Below are 18,721 nucleotides of genomic sequence, written 5' to 3' on the forward strand. Positions count from 1 at the left end.
TCATTTCCACTAAGTATCAACATGAGCCCTGAGGAGGAGAGGGCTAATGGGGAAACTGGAGACGGGGAGGAGGGTGGCTGCTTGGAAATGTCCTTTTCCAGCCACACTTTCCAAACCAGTTTTTTAAAGCCTTGCCAAGTACCAAGAGTTTTTTCAGCAATGTGAATCCAGTTGCCTTAATTACACAGTTCCTATGAACAACAGAACCAACATAAGTTTTCTCCAGGCAAGGTCCTCAACTTAGCACAGGCTGAAAAATCCCCCTTTTGTCTCCCTCGCATAACAACAACAACGACGACAACAAAAACAAACAAAAAAACCAGAAACACTTGCCATCTTGGCTAAACGGATACCTCCCACAACAAGCTTCAAATAAGAAAAGGCCACATTCTTCTTTGCAGAGTCACAGACAGAATCACGCCTTCACTCATCCACATTATTTCCCCTACTTGACCACACTCCTAGTGGCAGGTCCTGGCTGATTTGAACTATGTATCCCAGAATTCACCCTGAAAAGCGTGTAGCTCAGTTTCCTGCCTGAATCCTTGAGCCTTTCAAAAGAGTCACAATTAGAAAAAAACATCTGCAAGTCACTCTTGGTGACCTTGAGAGGATCAAACCCAGTCCATGCATCAGTAGTAGACAACAGAATTTGGAAGAAAAAAGTTTAGAACCAAAACCCCTTGTCTCTGGAGCAAAATTGTTCTTCCCTCAGGAGAAAAATAAGATTGTGAGGTTTTAGAAGGTGGGCAGAATTGCTTTATAATACAACAAATACACAAAACATATACAACAAATATAATACAAACCTATGATCTCAAGACTGACTCAGTGATCCAGTAATTCCTTTTCGGAATCTCAACTTCATACGAAGTTCTTCAAAGCTACAACCTGTTAAAGTCAGTCAGCTGTTTCTGTTTTTATTTTCTAAGCCAAGCAACCCAAAATCAAACTGAACTAAGTGTACAATCCTTAAAGTTTGTATGTATCTGTCCTCAACAGTTCCTCTCTACTTAAACCAATCAAGTTAATTTTCAAAATTGGTAACTCTGGACCGCAGAGTCAGCGCTCTTAAGAAACAGAACAAACATTTCTGTAGATATGACCAAGACCAACTAAAACTCTACGGGTTTTTTTTAGTGAGTGTCCCTAGTTTCAGAGCAGAGAGGAGGCATGGAAAGCACAGCTAGATGAAACTACAGGCGTTTTGATAAGCTGAAGAAAACCTGATGAAAAATGCTAACTTCAGCTTCCTGAAATTGGCTATGAATTTGCTTTAAATTTATAACTAGAAATTAAAGCAAAAAACTCAATAATTTTAAGGGACAACAGCTTGCTTAAGATATTATTTCATAAAAGCAATGGATGAGGCAATGGCAAATAGATGTTCCTTTTATCTACTTCAGTTTGAAAGCACATATTTTTATATGCCAAGGACACACTTCTACAGAAATACATGGATTTAATATGATTTCAGACAAACTCATGCTACAGTTCATAAAAGTACAGTGAAAAGTTCCTGTGGGAAAATGATGGTGTGTTTTTTTTGTTTGCTTATTTTTTATAACAGTTCCAATATGCCTATACTAGCCCACAATCTCACATACATGCAGGGCATGTATGGATATTAACACAATAAAGTATATTTACATAATGATCACTGAAAATTGGCTAGTGTTTTACAGAAAGCATGTTTACCATTTTAATGAAACTACCAATATATCCATTTTCACTGAAATAGTGCTTGAAAATCTCAAATCCACAGAAGTTACTCTGCAACTGAGATGTACTAAATTCCTGAGAAACATGCAGCACACACAAAAACTATACTGGAACAATCTGAATAAAGTTCAAAGTAAATTTAAGTAATCTAAGTAAAATGAAATATGACCAGACACAATACTTAATTGTTCTTAAAAATTATCAGATGGACACATTTTCATGGTTATTTCATCCCTAAGCTACTATGGTACGCTAACAACCAAGCACAGCAACGGGTCACCCATTTAACCGTGCTGGGGTAGCAGCATCACCTCTTGAGTTAACAAAACCTTTATTTCTTCTTTATTTTTTAACCCTTGGGGTTTCTTTTCCATGGATGGCTCTTGAACACGTGCTGGACAGGCTGTCAGGACTTGCATTATTAGCTCTGATAAGCACACAGCTCTAGGTGGTATAGCTGCAGGCTAAGGTAACGGACTGCATACAGATGGACCCTGTGCTCATGCAGAGCACTATTCAATGTATAGGGGCTCCCCATAGGGACACATATGAACCTAGCATGACCAAGTAAATTGTAAAGGCCCATACTTGTAGAACAGCTTTATTTCCTATATTACCGATGCATTTATCACTATTTCCTTAAAGACAAAATTAAACAAATGTGTATTAACAGGAGGCGTCCAAACAAAACTAACATAAAGCAGAAAAATCCTACACTGAGAGCAAGTTAAATGCGTAGCTCTGCCATTTAGTGTAAACTGCACAATTTCATGCACATGCACATACTCTGTAGCACACAAACCAAATCACAGGAGTTTTGACTACTTATTACACAGCTTCTGTTGATAGCTTATAACTGTTTACAGCATAAAAGCCCCATAGCCTATTTACTCTGCTTAACGCCTATCCCTGTGTACTAACAAGATAGATTTATTCCAGGAATAATTTCACAATGGATTTAAGAAATAGTAACTCCTCCTGTCCACAAAACTGCTTAAGCTTAATTTCCTGTGGTTTGGTCTCTCCCCCTCCCCATCCAGATTTAAAAGTTTACAACAAAATAGCTGAACTGATGTTACCACCTTTTTTTTTCAACACGGATATAAATGTGGGTTTGCATGCCTATTTGATAATAAAAAATACATCAGAAATATTCAGTTTCTGCTTCTAACTTCCACGCAGTTTGGTCAAAGGTGACTTAGAGGTGACAGAGGAATGAGGGGGAGACATGCAGCCACAAACCTCATTTTCCTAAAGATGCACAACTGAACTCTATTCAGGAGAAAGAAGAAAAAAAAAATATGGTTTTGCCTAACATCACAGAAAGGAAAAAAAAAAAGGCATTTTCCTTTACAGTTTATGGAGGCAAAAACATGGAGAAACTGCAAGGTAATGGTCTACAACTCACAGGTCGAGAATCTCCAACACAGGTTGCTGCCACAGAAAATTAAGATGCTGAAACCTAAGTCCTCATCTTACACAGAAGTTCAGAGCAGAAAAACACACACACACCCCCACTTCAGCCTACCCCCAAACAAAATTATACAAATAGCATGCTCTCAAGATTATTTGTAACTGACATTCTCTTTCAATGACTCACATTACTGTAATTGCTTTTCCTCTTTATTTTTTTTTCCTCAACAGGTATAGAGTTCAAAGTAAAAATGATTCAACTATCATTCAAACAAACAAACAAAAGATGTATTAAGTTCTTCTGGCACCACTGGAAGCTACCAGTCATGTGATGTCACTTTCCTTGGGAAGATATTCCCAATTCTCTTCCCACTTAACTCATCTCAAAATTATTACAACATTACTCTTCTATGTCTTTTGGAGAACCCCTAAAAGCAGCTGCTTAAAAATACCCCAGTCCACTTTAACTAGAATTGACTCTAAACCTAGTGATAAATGTCTAGAAGTCTCCTTTGAAGTTTCTTAGGTAATAGGGAAAGATGAAAAGCCACATATCACTGGGGAAACAACTGTTCTTCCTGCCACAGTAAAAATCACTGAAATAATACATGCAAAATAACATGGCAACAAACAGAAATGCACTCCTTTGTCAGTAAATACTGTTGGAAGATGCATAGAAGACATTGTTGAAGATTTAAAGAAACAAGTTACACAGTGTGAGAGGTTTGCTATACAGCTGGATGAAAAGTATGGATGTTTCTAACTTCTCTTGCCCTATGGTATTTGCATTTCAATAAAATAATGCACAAAGAACTTGGATTTTTGTGAACCATCCAAGGAGAGACGTACCAGAGAAGATAAATTCTCAACAGGAAATGGCTTCTTTAATGAAACCAATGTTTTATGGAAAAATTGTGCAAGTGTAACCACTGATGGAGCAGCTGCTTTGACTGGAACAAAAAAGGGATTCCAGGGTGAGGTTGCAGAGGTGGCACTGCATGTGGGACCACTTCGCTGTGTCCCCCCCATAGGTGAGCTATTGCAGCAAGGGAGTTGGAGCCAGGAGTGCACAAAGCGCTACAGGATGACATCAATGTGGTCAACCTTATAAAAACAAGCCCTTCCAAGAGCACTATCTTTACCAGACTTTGTAATGAGATGGGGAGGGGCCGTGAAAATCTCTTGTACCACACTGGTGTTCGCTGGTTATCCTGTGGCAATGTGCTTAAAAGAGTTGTCAAACTTCAGGCATTTTTCTTTTACAAAAAAGACAAGTGTTTCAAATTTGCTGACCTTTTTGGTGATGACAGGTGCCTGTGAGTAGTTTGCTACATCACAGGTACTTCCAAAAAATAAACACACTTGTGTCCTGTCGAGGTGAAGGTGAAGTTTTAATGATGAGTGAAAAAGTAACTGCTTTTCAAAAGAAACTCGTGCTATGGAGAGAGCATTTTGACAACATTTAGATGTGTTCCCCTCACTATGTGATTTTTGGTTTGTTTTTGTTGCTGAACACAACATGAGTATGTCACCTATAAAAACTTCTCATCTCTGTACACTTTAAAAGGACAGAAACAGAATTTTCTAGCATATTAAAAAAAATTCCAAATGAGAACTTCAGTGGGTTTTGAACCTATTTGTTAAAAATATAAACATGCAACACCTTCCAATTATTTTGGAAGAACAATTGATTGATATCAGGGAAGATGGTCATTTACTAGGCCAATTTCCAGCAAGACCTTTGGAAAAACTGTGCATGGGATTGAAAATTAGTATCGTAAATTAGTAAGTGCAGGCAACGATGCACTTCTTCCATTGAGATCTACACATCTTTGTGAGGTATCTTTTTCACCTATGGAACCCATTAAAACCAAGTACTGAAATAAACTGAACTTAGAACCAGATCTTTGAATCTATCACAAAGTGTTAAACAAACATTTAAAAAAATAATGAAGTATATTCAATCACATAGCTCTCAATAAAAATATTGTTATCAATAGTAACGTTTTTAGAGAAAAAAAGTTTTTGTAGCATTGGAAAAATAACAAAAATTATTTTAAAGTATTTTAAAGTTTATTTCATCTTATTTTCATCCTTTTTTAATTTATATCTTTATGTTTTATAACATACATAATATACAAGCACAGTGGTACATGTATATAATGTATAAACAAATATACATACATTGGGATTGCATGCTCAGAAATTTTTTACTGATGGGGTACATGATCAAAAAAGTTTAGAAAGCACAGATCTACATGGCAAGACACAAGTGCCCTCTACTGAAAGCATGCCACTTGTATAGAATAATTCTGTGGCCTTTTTTTTTTCCATCCTTCTTAAAGTAACATTCTCAGCTAACCTCTGCATAAGTAGCTCTGTCTTTTCGGTACTTCGAAAACTTCCACATTTCTTCCAGGAACATATGAACAGTTGGGTGTCAGAAGAAGTGGTGATTCCCAACTTTAAAGAGTTATTGTCCAGTACTCTTCAAAAGAAAGTGAAAACATACAAAGGTGCACTGTACCTTCCTATTTCGATGTCTGTCTAATAACATGTGTGTGTTTATGTGCATGTATCATTAAAACACTGGGGCAGGGAATGGATGCAGTTAGTTAAGAATATCTAAATAAATTTATCACAATGAGGGAGAATCTAAACGAAGGTCCACATGAGGCAATTCCATTTATACAAGTATTAAATATTACATACAGGAATACAGAAACTCTTCTGTTGCTTTGTCATCACATGGTCTGGACAGAGATGTGGCAAGTGTTATATTCATCATACTAAATCCCACAGCCCTCCAGAACAAGTCATTTTGGAAAACAGTCCACATTACCAAGCATTCAAAGCCAACACAGCTGATTTAAAAGCTTTACTCCTGGTTTCACACAGACAGATAAGATTCAGATCATATGTATTAATTCTCTGACTACTTGACATCAAAACCATGGATTACATTCACAGCACAAAAGGGAATACATCTATCTCCCAAAGAACATTTGGCTCTTACCTTGCACTTTCTCTGAACACAGCTCCTTGGCTCGCTCCCTCATTATTTGTGGAATCAAAACATCTTTTTCTACATGTCTCAGTTTAGAACTTTCTGCAAGAGTGGAAAAAAAAAAAGGAGAAAGAAAAAAGAATTTTCTTATCTATACATCAGAGAAAGTCAATCTACAGAAATAACACAGCATTGTTTATATAACATACACTAGTACACTAAAACTGACATAAACTAGCAGCAGGAAGTACCATGGAAGGACTACACGGATCAAAAGGCTGGGAAGTCCAAGATGTAAAATTGCTCAGATACAAACATTAATATTATCCTGAATATTTCTTTTCTGCTCAATGTGCACAATGAACCAAAAATAATGGCGAAAATTCTGGCAGCACATTCTAATTTGTGCCTTACTAAATAGAAGGTCTGCATATAGACTGCACAAAGGTTGAGAATTATTTTATTTCAAGATACTAATATTTTTCTATGGACATTATCGGTACAAAGTGGTTTTTTTACTCACCATCACAAAGCTGAGAAATATAGCACATATTAGAGCACAACCCAGAATTTGTAAAAACAAACAAACAAATAAACAAAGAAGCCTCCTCAGTGGAGGACCTAGGAGTTTTCCCATTAAGAAATTCAATTGAACAAGAACAAATGCTGCTGCCTGAATTCTGCACTTAAACATACAGGTGCAGTTTACATACTGTTGTCTCAAAACAGAATTCAGCACTCTGAGTACAGCTAGTGATTCTGAATAGTTAAACAACACAGTCCATTTAGAAAAAAAAAACTACTGCATTTCCAAATCTACTTTCTTCAAAACAAACGTATGAGAATTTATCAAGCACAGCTTTTTACTTCTTAGCTTGAGTTAAAAACCCTTTAAAGGACATTGGTTCAGACCATCATATAGTTCAACACCGTTACACCAAATACCTGGTTTTCCTTCTCAAACACACTATTTATTCACACGTTGATGTTGATATTACACTTCAGAATAGTGATGCCATGATGCTCACATTGAGAAAAGTCTACTGTCAGATACACTTATTTTGAGTGACAATAATTTCATTTTAAAATTGCTTATAAAACATCTAAATGAAATGAAAGAAATTAACAGTGCAATGTATTGAAATTAAGGAAAGAAGCAGAATTTAAGTTACCTACCATTTTCAAACACTGTCTATTTTTCAGAGCATCTTCAGTTACTTATAGATCAAAAGGCAACAGAGACTAACATTTCTCTAGTCATTTTTAAGTCATCTTTTAAAGTTTACTCATGCTATGAGGTTACATTATGAGGTTACACAGTACTGAATATGTGATATTACTAGGTGAATCTGGCAACAAACCAGAGGATTACAATGAGCAATATAGAGAATCTGAACTAAAGGCCTACATTTCTCCTCAAACATTTCTTACTTGGAATTTCTGCAGCAAAACAATGGAAACAAAGTGTCTTCTGAAAATACAACAAAAATACCAAACATAAGCAGCTCATAACTTAGATTTGCTTTTATGCTCTGATCTTCATGACCGAGAATATCCTTCATTTTAACTTTCTGCAGAATATCTGTGCAATTACTGTACCGAGGACTCATTATGTTACCGGCAACACAAACCTGTCATAAAGCTTTTAAGCGTGTTTTTTCTAAAGATAGGACAAGTCAGTTCAGGTGAATGACATGGCAGGAGACAGCACCAGCAAGCTCCATGCCTCAGTTGAAAGCCACCTGGCAGCAGCTGTCCTGCCCTCTCTCCATCCCTATGATCCTCTTTTCCCTCTGCCCACACAGATGTGCACTGCAGCCCCTTGGTGAACTGAAAGGGGAAGGCAATTTGGTCTAAAAGTAAATAAATTTCTTGTCAGGCAATTGTTCAGATTCATAAATTCTCTGATTCACTTCACTGTATAAATGCATGAATGGCCCATGAGAGAGAACTGCGTGTGACTAGGACAAGAAGGAAGACTAAACTCTCAGGAGCACCACTGGCTCAAATTATAGCCAAACCTTCTGCCCTTTATTTTCAATTTAAGTTGGTTATACTGCTGCTTAGAGTATGCACAAGCTAAGGAGATCTATGAATGCGAGTAGAGATATGTGGGTTGCTAGCCAAAAGCGAAGTTTTAACAGTCTCTCACTGCCCTTGTTCACCCCCATCACATCAGCCCTGTTTTGCACTTAACCACACAGCGAGTGATCAGCTCAAGACAGAGGACTCACTCAAATACATGCAAAGTGCTTCTCAGCTGGTTTACACTTTGGAGTAACTAGATCTATTTATCAGAGTCCTGATAATTACTTAATTTATACATGGAAATGTAGTGGACAGCACAGCCACCTTTAAGGCCTGGGAAGAGCAGCTGGGCTTCTCCCACTGGCAGAGGTTCCAAAAGCAAAGCACAGGGCTCCAACACAAGGATCAGCCACCTACCACTGACAAAAGGGACAAGGGTATATCCCAGAAAAAAGAAAAAAAAAAAAAAGAGAGAGAGGTGGCCTCCCTGTCAGCCTAGAACAGTCAAAAAAGGATTTTTGGGTTTTATCTTAGCTTAAGCACCCAATTTGATTATTCAAAAGGAAAGGGGCATAAGACTGATAGCAAGAAGTAGCTGTACTGGTGGTACTGGTGTTAACACCAGCTCAATCAGAACCATGACAGAGCTGTGCCCCAGGCAAACTCTGTCATTTTAGTCTCATGTTTCATACCTGCAGAGGCTGAAAATGCAGGATGGAGAGGGCACATGAGGACACAAGGCAGTGCCCAGTACAAAGAATCAGAAGAGAACTACAACAGTAATTCAAAAGCAATTATTTGATGGTATAAAGGAAATGGGAATAAAGATTGCTTGCAATCACTTCTACAGTTTTTAAGTGAATGCTTGCAAATATCAGGTTTTAAACCACGAAAAGCACAAACTATTGAAATAATCTTACAATGTCTAGGAGGTAATTGTAAGCTTCTGAGTGCAACCATCTCTCCAAAAAGCTCAAATGCAAATGTTGTATCTACTGTATCTACTATATCTACTAATGAGTTTCAATTGTAACATCTAAAGTATTATAATATTCTTCCTTGATTCTAAACTATCTATTGCATTACAATTCCAGCAATGTTCCTTCAAGTATCTTAAACCACGTTACTGAAGTTGTTATCCCTACCCATTTATACAAAATATGAAAGAAAAATAAGGCACAAATAATAACAATACCAGCTAGAAAAATATGTTTATGTGCAGAGTAACTGCATTTCTGATACCAATGTATAAGCACTTGCAAGCAGATCATCATCAATCCAACCTAATCAGCTCTGCAGTAACATATGGCAAGAACTTTAAAAGAAACAACACCTCAGAAGCAAGACTTCATCAAAAAACATGAGACAGCCACGTTATGAAACCATCAATTCCTTTTGCCTTTTTCCAACTATATCACAGTTTCTGGAGTAAGTACCTTTTTCTCCTTTTGAAATTTTTGCACTAGGAAAGATATTTCTTTTTCTAACACCAGATTTGCTGCAGACTAGTCCCTACAGAAGAATGTGCATTACGACAGACCTACTACTGTTTTATTTTACCTTCACAGAATGAATAAAATTATCCCCAGACAAGCAAGAAATATGTTTTTCTACAGTTTGCCTTTGCATTTGAAAGGTGATACCTTTGGTTTCCACCCACATCCTCCACACACATCCTCCACACACTTTGCTTGGTCTTCTGAGTAGGCTGTTTTAAGATGGTCATGGCTTTGGCCACAATGAGAACCAACAAGAACCCACCACCGCTCACCTTCCAGAGAGCCACACAAATGTTGGCAGCAGCTTTTCTTTCTCCCCCTGCCAGCCAAAATTTGGGCATGTTTGTTAGAGCAAATTAATACTCCGAGATTCCACCTTTACATTCACCTCACATTCTGTTGAAATTTGTTAGTACCATCAAACATTACAAAAGGACAGACAGATGAACACAAGCTAATTAAAGGTAACAAAAAACCAGACTAAATACAATTATCAGTAAAAACTAAGTTGTTTTGTAAAAACAGACACAGAATTTAAGCCAAAATTACAACCAGATGCAGGCTTGCAGGTATTACAGCATCTAAGTCACCAGCTGCTTGAAGAGGTGAGTAAGGCTACAGTCAAGAATCTGTGTGGTAAAAGTACTGAACGTTTCCTGAAGATGGAGATCGGCACATTCCAGAATGCTGCTGCTCCTCGTGGGGACAAGGAACAGAGGACAGAATAAAGAACGGGTACAGAGGTTATGGGCTTGCAGTTGCCAGAAACAGACCCACTAAATGACAGAAGGGTAAAAAACTACAGAAAAGGGAACATCTCTGTGAAAGAAAAATTGTTTTCCAAACCACCTCAGTCCAGTGTAAAGAATTAAAGGAAGGAGTGAAATTGCTAAACCAGGAGATATCGTTGTTCAGCAAAAGACTAAGAATGCATTTAAGACACTTTTTTGCAAATAAAATCTGCGGGTTTTGGCAAATCTCAATGCTTGAGACAGTTCTCTGGTTGCATACAATATGTAGGGCACAAGACTACAATTCTAATAGTTTTCTTCAGTGATTAAAACCCTCAGCTGCAAAAGCCATTTATTGCCGTGGAAGGCCAAGGACCACAGCCATTTGGTTTAACAGTTTTCATTATTTTTGTAAAACAACCAAAAAAACCCACCAAGAAATAAACGCATCAATAGGAATGAAAGTATCACAACCACCAGAACAGCACAGAATACATGTCAAATTCACTCTGTAAGGGAAAACAGATGACAAATACTCTCCTGGCTTCCCAGCCTCTGACCACAGGATCCCGGATAGCCTTGAGGAAAAAGACAAGCAGCAGACCTTCGTGAAGACAAGAGAAGAACAAAACACAAAGCTGCTGCATAGACCTAATAACGAAAGGGACTGTAGAAGTTTCTTATATTACTTAGAAGACAAATACAAAAAGGGGATACCAAGATAAAAAGCTTTCCTAGAAGAGTGTCCTCAGAAAAGTTGTATCATTTCCCCTCTTCACTGAACACAGCTGGTAAATGACTTACTACTTTGTCACTATGTCCTGTTGGTAGTTTACAGCTCTGCTTTCACCTCTCTCATGGCTTCAGGTAGCTGGGACACGGATTACTCAGAAAAGTTGAAAATGTTGAAAACTTTTCTACCTAGATATTTGCAGAAGCCTCATACCTTCTGCATCCAACAGGAAGCAAGTCAAGCGATTCCACAGACAGTTTTTGAAACATGCATTTCTCATTATACAAACTGTAATTTGGATTTCCTTGGTTCAGTTTATCTACGCACATTAAAAAAAAAACATAGCTCAAAGCAGTACTTCAAATATCATAGATATTCCAGTAAGAATCATAATACGCCCTCCCTGGAGGTGTTTAAAAGGCGTTTAGACGAGGTTCTTAAGAACATGGTTTAGTGCTAGAGTTAGGTTAGGTTATGATTGGACTCGATGATCCTGAGGGTCTCTTCCAACTGAAATGATTCTGTGATTCTATATGAGAAGAACAGAGAAAGTTTTAGTAAGTTTTTAACATCTTCATTAGCAACTGTTACAGCATGTTTTTCTTGAAGTCCCAGTTATATCAACTTTTAGATATCAGTTATATTATTTACTATGCAATGTAGAACGCTATAGAAATTTCAGTCAAGGTTCAAGAATCCAAGTTAAAAAAGCATAACACTCTTCAAAATATAAGCATTTTAAAACAATCACTTTCATTATTCGGGGGTTTTGGTTCAAAAATGTGGAATCATAAAAGGGACTTCTTTTTCTTTTTTAATAAACTTTACTATTTTTTTCCTACCAGTTGCCATCAAGAAAAACAGTTGTCAGTAGACAGATTTCTAAGATACCTTTCTTTTTTTTTGAAGCTAAGGAATAGAACTTGAACAGTATCAACAAAAACTTCAGCAGCAGAAATAATAGAATTATTGCATTGAAGAATGATAAGAATATATGTGCAGAATTCCCATTCTTTAACTTACACCACATTTAAAGAAAATTTCCACTCTAAATAAGTGTAACACAGTCATTTTCCTGGAAGGGAAGGTTTTGCCATCAGCTGTGATGAGCCAAGTAAACTTAAGTGTACCAGCCATTCTTTCATTTTACCCATATGCAGATCTATAGTATAAACAATATTTAAGATACCTGAAGAATGAATAACAAATTTATAACTAAGCTGCATAAGCGCATTAATTTGGGGGATTCAGTTAATTTTTCGTACCACTTGGTAAAAATTACTTCTGTGTAGTAAATGCTCCATTTTGCCCCAAAGTTTTGTTTTGAAACACTTGCCTATGAGCTAATTATAAAACTACATCAAAAAGTATCTTTTTATTAATAGTAGAAGTAGCATCGCAGTGTCAATTGCCTTCTTCCTGGCAAACATTCCTTTACTCAAGCAGACTATTGGCTGTAGAAGATCCATATACATGCATCATAAAAACTGTTATCAAAAAAGTCTCTATCATTGAATATATTATCAAGTACTTAAAACCTCTGTTTTAAAATACTAAGTCACACATCAGAACAAACTAATTTATAGATAGACTCATTAAAGTCATGGGAGGACAAAACCACATGTTTCTAAAATGTAAGCGCTTTTTCCTACAATCGTAATTCTACATATCAACGTAATTAACATTTTCAGTACTTGGTCCGTAGCCTGTAAGGGAGCTCCTGTGCCCTTACTGTCAAGTGGTTCATGGGGCCAAATGAAGAATACTTTCAACGTACTGCTTTGTAAACTCCCTTCCACAAAAGCATTCAGGATCCTGTTAAAGGTAATGGATTTTATCAGTCAAAAACATCCAGTGTAAACTGACTGATGATGGACCCAGGCCAAATATCTTTACCAAACTCAGAAGCACTTCACGTGTGCATAATTTCACTTGCAGACAGGTGTTTGCATACAAACTAGAGTCTTAACTACTTTGCTTTCTACTAAGGTTTTAAAGTACAGAAGGACAACATGAAGTAAAAGAAGTGTTATAATCCAAGTGAAATAACATATGTGATAACCTGAAACCCTGATTTAAAAGCAAAAGAGACTGATCACTGCTGCTTCTCTACAAAACCATTTTTGTCTTTAGATGTATATGAATAAATTTCTTGGTATTTAAAAAAGTTACAGATTGAGATCTTTCTGTCTAATACTGACATCATCTTAAATTAAGATGGAGTACAGGGATGACAATACCAGGGAAAATTTCCAAAGCTTTAACTTCTCACCATTCTATCATCACCTCAAAGTCAATTTTCACCTTTTTCACCGGCTGAATTTGTTATCTTACATTTTGCTTTGGGGCTTGTGTTCTTGCATTATGGTAGTACTGGATTACAAGAATACTGACAAGCCTGTTTGCTAAAAATGAACAATGGCTATACTACAGCAAGTCTGTAACATTTAGAAAGAAAAGGGAAAGCAGACTCAACAAAGTACACTTACTTGTTAATCACACTCAGATTGCAAATGCTCATCTATCTAGTGAATAATAAGTAAAGCCAAGCCTGAAAAGGCTTGTGAAGATTTTTGACACAAGGAGATATTTTCATACTCCTCATCACACAGCAAAGCCAAGTATAGGCCCCAAATAATTAATTACAGATCAAGGCTTAATATTTAGTACTGAAAATAATGCGGTTTCATTAACCCCTTGTCTGAGTTATTGTTCAATTATGATGCCAGTTAGGAAACCTGGGGTGTAAGGTGAGGGAATGCCTCACCTCACCTCAAATCCCTTCTAACAACTGTACATGAGGATTCCAGTAAAATGCAGAAAACACAAAGTCAGTAACAACTTGTGCCATGGACTGGCCAAGGACTAAAACAGTGCAGCCAGCCTTATTTCTGCTGTTGTAAAGCTTCTGAACGCTTCACTTGGTAAACTGATGTAAAATCTTCAGCGCAACTTTTTGTCACTTAAACAAAGACACCATGCAGCAACACTTTAGCAAACAAATACATGGTATTACGATGGTAAAAATATAGTGACATCCTGTTTTTTTTCTGGGACAGCAAAAATATAATAACAGCTCAGATATAGGTTCCTACACATAGGGCTCCACAGTTTTTAAGCTAAACCCATACTTCAGAGTGCCTCATGTCTGAAACCAGGCACAAGTCTAAAATCCCTACTTCTTCTATGGCCTTTCTAACTAACAGTGGATATTGTCCAAGACTTTACTGTCCAAGAATTTACTAGAGAAGGGTCCTGCAAACATCATAAACTATCTGAAGCATATAAACCAAAGAGACCACATGAAATTGAGCTAAGCAGTGACCTCAAGAACTGTGCAATAATTTGCATCAGAAACAAAAGATTAGTAACAGCTAAAACCTACATAAAAAAGAGAAAAGTACCAAGTATAAGGATAAAGGGATGCAAAAAAAAATATAACAATCAATTAAACCAAATTATTATGAGAGGGTATGCTAACCATCTAAGACTTCCAACCCTGCCCAGTCAGGTTAATCGGTGGCTACAGCACTATATACTCCTTTTTGCTTATTTTCAGAATTGTGCAATAAGGTGTAAAGAAAAACAACTTCAATTAAAAAAAATATATCTTCCAAATTCCTTGAGGACTTGAATATTTAACTCTTTAACCACTCCTTTCAAGATACAATTTATACCTTTCATTCCAAATAACAAATACCACACACAAATTAAAAGCAAGGCTTTTGAATAACAGGACCAAATACCATTCTTTCAGCTATTTTTTTAAAAACTGGAAATAAGGATTAACAGATAAAAAAACCAATGCCTACTTTTGATTTCTGTACCTATGTATTTAATGAACAATCAGTATGTATAACACAAATGAATTATGACCTTTGAAACTAACATCATGGATATGAACAAAACACACTAGTGTTTTCAAAAGTTGCAGAACATGAGGTGTTCTGGCAAGAAGAGAACACTGAAAGCCTTTTGGTTATATTAACACAAAGACTGCAGATTTTTTTTTCTGGATTTTAATCTCTAAAGAATCCTTTCAAACCACTCACTATTATAAAACTCACTGAGTGTCCCAATATATCTTTCATTTTTCAGTTCTTTTCACAGAACAATTCTCTAAAATATGGTGTCAAACAACTTCAGGAAATCACAATTATCTTTTCCCTTCATGTTCCCAAGACAGGTCAAAGACACTAGGAACATCAAAAAGGTCATTCTCATTCAACTCCTTTCTTGATGGTGGCAAGTTGTGTTCTGAATCACAATTGTCTTAAAGAAGTTTAATTAAAAGCTGAAACTGTTCTTCATTTTAGTTACACGGTTTTGCCCTTTAAATTCAGCATTGTTTTATCTCCCTTTATTTTGCCTTGCTATTTTTCAAAGCTATAGTTTCACTCTTTTCAGTGTATTCTTCTAGCTCTGCCTTAATGCCCATGCAACTTCGAACCAATTCACAACCATTTCAAAAGCCCAATTCTCTCCACTGTTACACTGCTGCTCTATTTAACTATCTAGATTTCCACATGACTGTAAGAGAGAGACATTTTAAATAGCTTAGGAAAATAAAATTAGTCTTCAACTCCTCTGTTTTTAACTCCCCAAAAATATCCAGGATAGCTACCAAAACCTGCATTGTGTATCTAAGCTACTATGAGTAAGCCCACTATTCTCTTTACTTATTTGTAAATTTTCGCCTAGGGATCCAGACAGCACCATCTGAAAACAACAACTATAACCAAGTGTATGTTAAAAAGAAAATGAGCTTTCTAATAACCCATGACCTCTACTACTGAAAACAGCACCCTACAGAATTTTGGAAGTGCTACATACAAAAATCAACTTCAACGCTGCGCTGCAGTATGTTCATTCTGAAAAAGGATAAAACAAAATAGTGTTACATAAAATTCTGTCAACTGATTCATCTACCAATTTATTTACTGGATGCTATCACCTCATGACATAGCCACAGCTCCTTCCCAAACTGTGGCTGTCAAAAACCCCCTGATATACAAATCAAGACAAAATTCACAGGTTCTACATTCTGAGCTTCAGCAGACTCCTTGATACTCACTTCCAACTGCCTGGCAAAGCCATGAGAACATGTGTCTTTTGTGACCACAAAATGAAGCATCAGTCACAGATAACAATTTACTAAACCATGATTCTCACTCTTTTTTCTCATATGTGAGCCAAGAAGCAGTTAACAATGACGACATTAAAAACTACCACACTGGGTATCCGAGTTAACACCTTACTGATATCAACAGGGCAGCTCACACCTCTTGCAGCTATTGTTCCAGTTTCTCTACAACCTCACTTAACCATCCTTGCTCTTAGTTCACATTCTGAGGTTTTCAACAGAGTTGTAACTGTCAGGGACTGACAAGGGGGGTGAGAGGGAGGTAAGCAAGAGATACTGGATAACAGGCAGCAGATTTAGAGAGGTGTCAGTAAGCAATGCTGCTGTTCAGCAGATAAATCTCAGTATTGGTGTCACGTAGTATGTACCAAAGTACACCCTCAGCCTTACCACAGCTAACATGCAACTACAACGTGGGTTAGGAAGAACATATAATGTCATTTTAGACAGAAACAGGGAAGCAGAACACCAACAAACTGCAGTGTTTGGAGCCATACAGTGAAAGTACAACAGCTCAAACTGATCTAGTGTAATAACTAGACTTTTTCCATAGGACAACTGGGAAGGAAAATTATGCTGTAGATGAACAACCACCACTTGAAATACAGCAGTAAGTTTTATTGCATTTTAATTTTAAAACAGATCAATGTTTAGATTAAACAATCAACAAAACCAGAACTTGATTACGAATGTGGGTTGGACTAGATGACCTCCAGAGGTCCCTTCCAACCCTAACCATTCTGTGAATGCCTTGTCTGCAAGGCCTGGAGAGCCAGGCCCACAACACGTTTCCATCAGAAACTCAGAGCTTGGCCTTGGACGTCCTTTGGCTTCTGAAGTGGCCGCCAGCCACACAGACCAAGGTAGAATCACAACCGCTGTCGTTCACCACGAACTACGGGTGTCCCAGCACACTGCATTAGCTGAAGCTGAACCTTACCAATGCCTTTCGAGGTTGACTCCTGGCTTTCTAACACAGATACATGCAGCCAAAGGCTCCTGCTGCAGGAACCAGCTGGATGACTGAATTACGTAGGTAGACGCACAGAGGACTAAGTTCCCTTCTGGGGATAGGTGGCTGTAACTGTCAAGGCAAGAACTTGATAACACGATGCCAATGGCCACACAGCCTCGATATTTTGCTTTCGCTGACAAGGAGGCCCCAGGCCGGGCTGCAAGGCCCGCGGGCACCTGGACGCCCCGGAGCAGCCGGCGCGGCCGCTGAGACGACGCCGGGCCCCGCGTCTTCCCGCTGGAGGTCACGGCCGCGGCTGGAGAGAGAGCGGGCAGGAGGCGGCGACGGGGAAGGCGCCGCCCGGCGGGCGCTAAGACCCCGCTGCGGGCGGTGGGGCAGTAGCCCAGCCCCTTGGGGCGCACCTTCTCAGCACCCGTCGGCGGCGCAGCCCATCTACTCTGCCCGCCGGTGTGTGCGGGGGGGAAAGCAGAGCGCAGCGGAGGTCTCCCACAGGAAGCCCTGGCAAGGCGGGCGGCAGAGGGGAGAGAAAAGAGGTCGATCCCGCTGCCCACCCCCAGCTGCACGTGCGAAGGGCCGCCCCTACCTGCGGCGCCAGGGGGAGGCTCCATCTGCGGCTCCACACTACAGCGGCAGCTGCGCACTCGGTGCAGCCAGTCCCCGCCCCTCCCCGTGTCGCGCAAGCGCGGCACAGCCGAGCGCGGCACAGCCGAGCCCGGCCCCACCTGTCCGCACCGGGCGGGAGCGCGCAAGGCGAGGGGCGTTGAGCGCCGGCGGGGAAGAGGGGGTATGGCGCATGCGCCGGCCGCGCCTCGGGAGGGGCGAGGTGGGGTGTGCGCATGCGCGCTGCTGGTGGGCCGGGCAGGTGGGCGGGGACGGCTGCTGCCGCTGTGAGGCTTCGGGGCTGCGTTCGCGCTTTCATCCTCCGTGCCCCTGCCGGCGGGGCGAGGTGCGGTGGACGGCTCTGAGGGAGCGTGGGTGGGCCTGGCCTCTGGGAGTCACTGAGGGGTCCGCGCAGGTCTCGATACAAAGAGCACTCGCTGGCTCTACGCGAGTTCTGTGCGGGTGCGAGCCCTGACAGGGCTGCGGGCCGCGGTGGCGCAGCCTCCGTCCGAATGAGCCCTGGGCGTGTCTGAGGCTTCTGCAACGAGCTTGAAGTGGAAGATGAGAACTACAATGGTGGCCGTTTTTAATCGCTAATAGTTGGTCTGTGCTCTTTAAAAAGGGCTCCCTGGTGTATGGGCAAGACACCCTCTCTCCCGTCTGTCTCTGGGACCACGTTCCTGCAACAAGTGTTGAGCTGGGGGACAAATCTGGTTTCCTACCAGAAACTCAGGAAAAACACTGTTACAGAAATTCCTGTTTGCATGGTGGTCTGCCCAGTGAAATGGAGGAATTGGATTATTCCATACCTCAGTTACTTACAGCTTACATTCTTTTACCTCTATTTGTGCAGTTCAGCATCAAGAGTT

At 39.3% G+C, this 18,721-nt stretch overlaps 1 protein-coding gene across 5 annotated transcripts in view; it reads right to left on the minus strand.

Annotated features, from left to right (window-relative positions):
* Positions 1-18,031, minus strand: part of CMC1 (C-X9-C motif containing 1) — a 62,618-nt gene extending 44,587 nt beyond the window's left edge. For all 5 annotated transcript variants that reach the window (XR_011737708.1, XR_011737709.1, XM_071804932.1 and 2 more), the window contains exons 1-2: positions 17,836-18,031; positions 6,152-6,244 (exon numbers count right to left, since the gene is read on the minus strand). Coding sequence is in view for 3 of the 5 variants with exons in the window: in XM_071804932.1 (XP_071661033.1) it covers positions 6,152-6,244; positions 17,836-17,860 (118 nt within the window). In the remaining 2 variants the exon portion in view is untranslated. The remainder of the gene's footprint in view (positions 1-6,151; positions 6,245-17,835) is intronic.
* Between the last annotated feature and the right edge of the window lie 690 nt (positions 18,032-18,721).

The sequence above is a fragment of the Patagioenas fasciata genome, chromosome 2 (genome assembly GCF_037038585.1).
Source record: "Patagioenas fasciata isolate bPatFas1 chromosome 2, bPatFas1.hap1, whole genome shotgun sequence".
NCBI classification, from domain to species: domain Eukaryota; kingdom Metazoa; phylum Chordata; class Aves; order Columbiformes; family Columbidae; genus Patagioenas; species Patagioenas fasciata.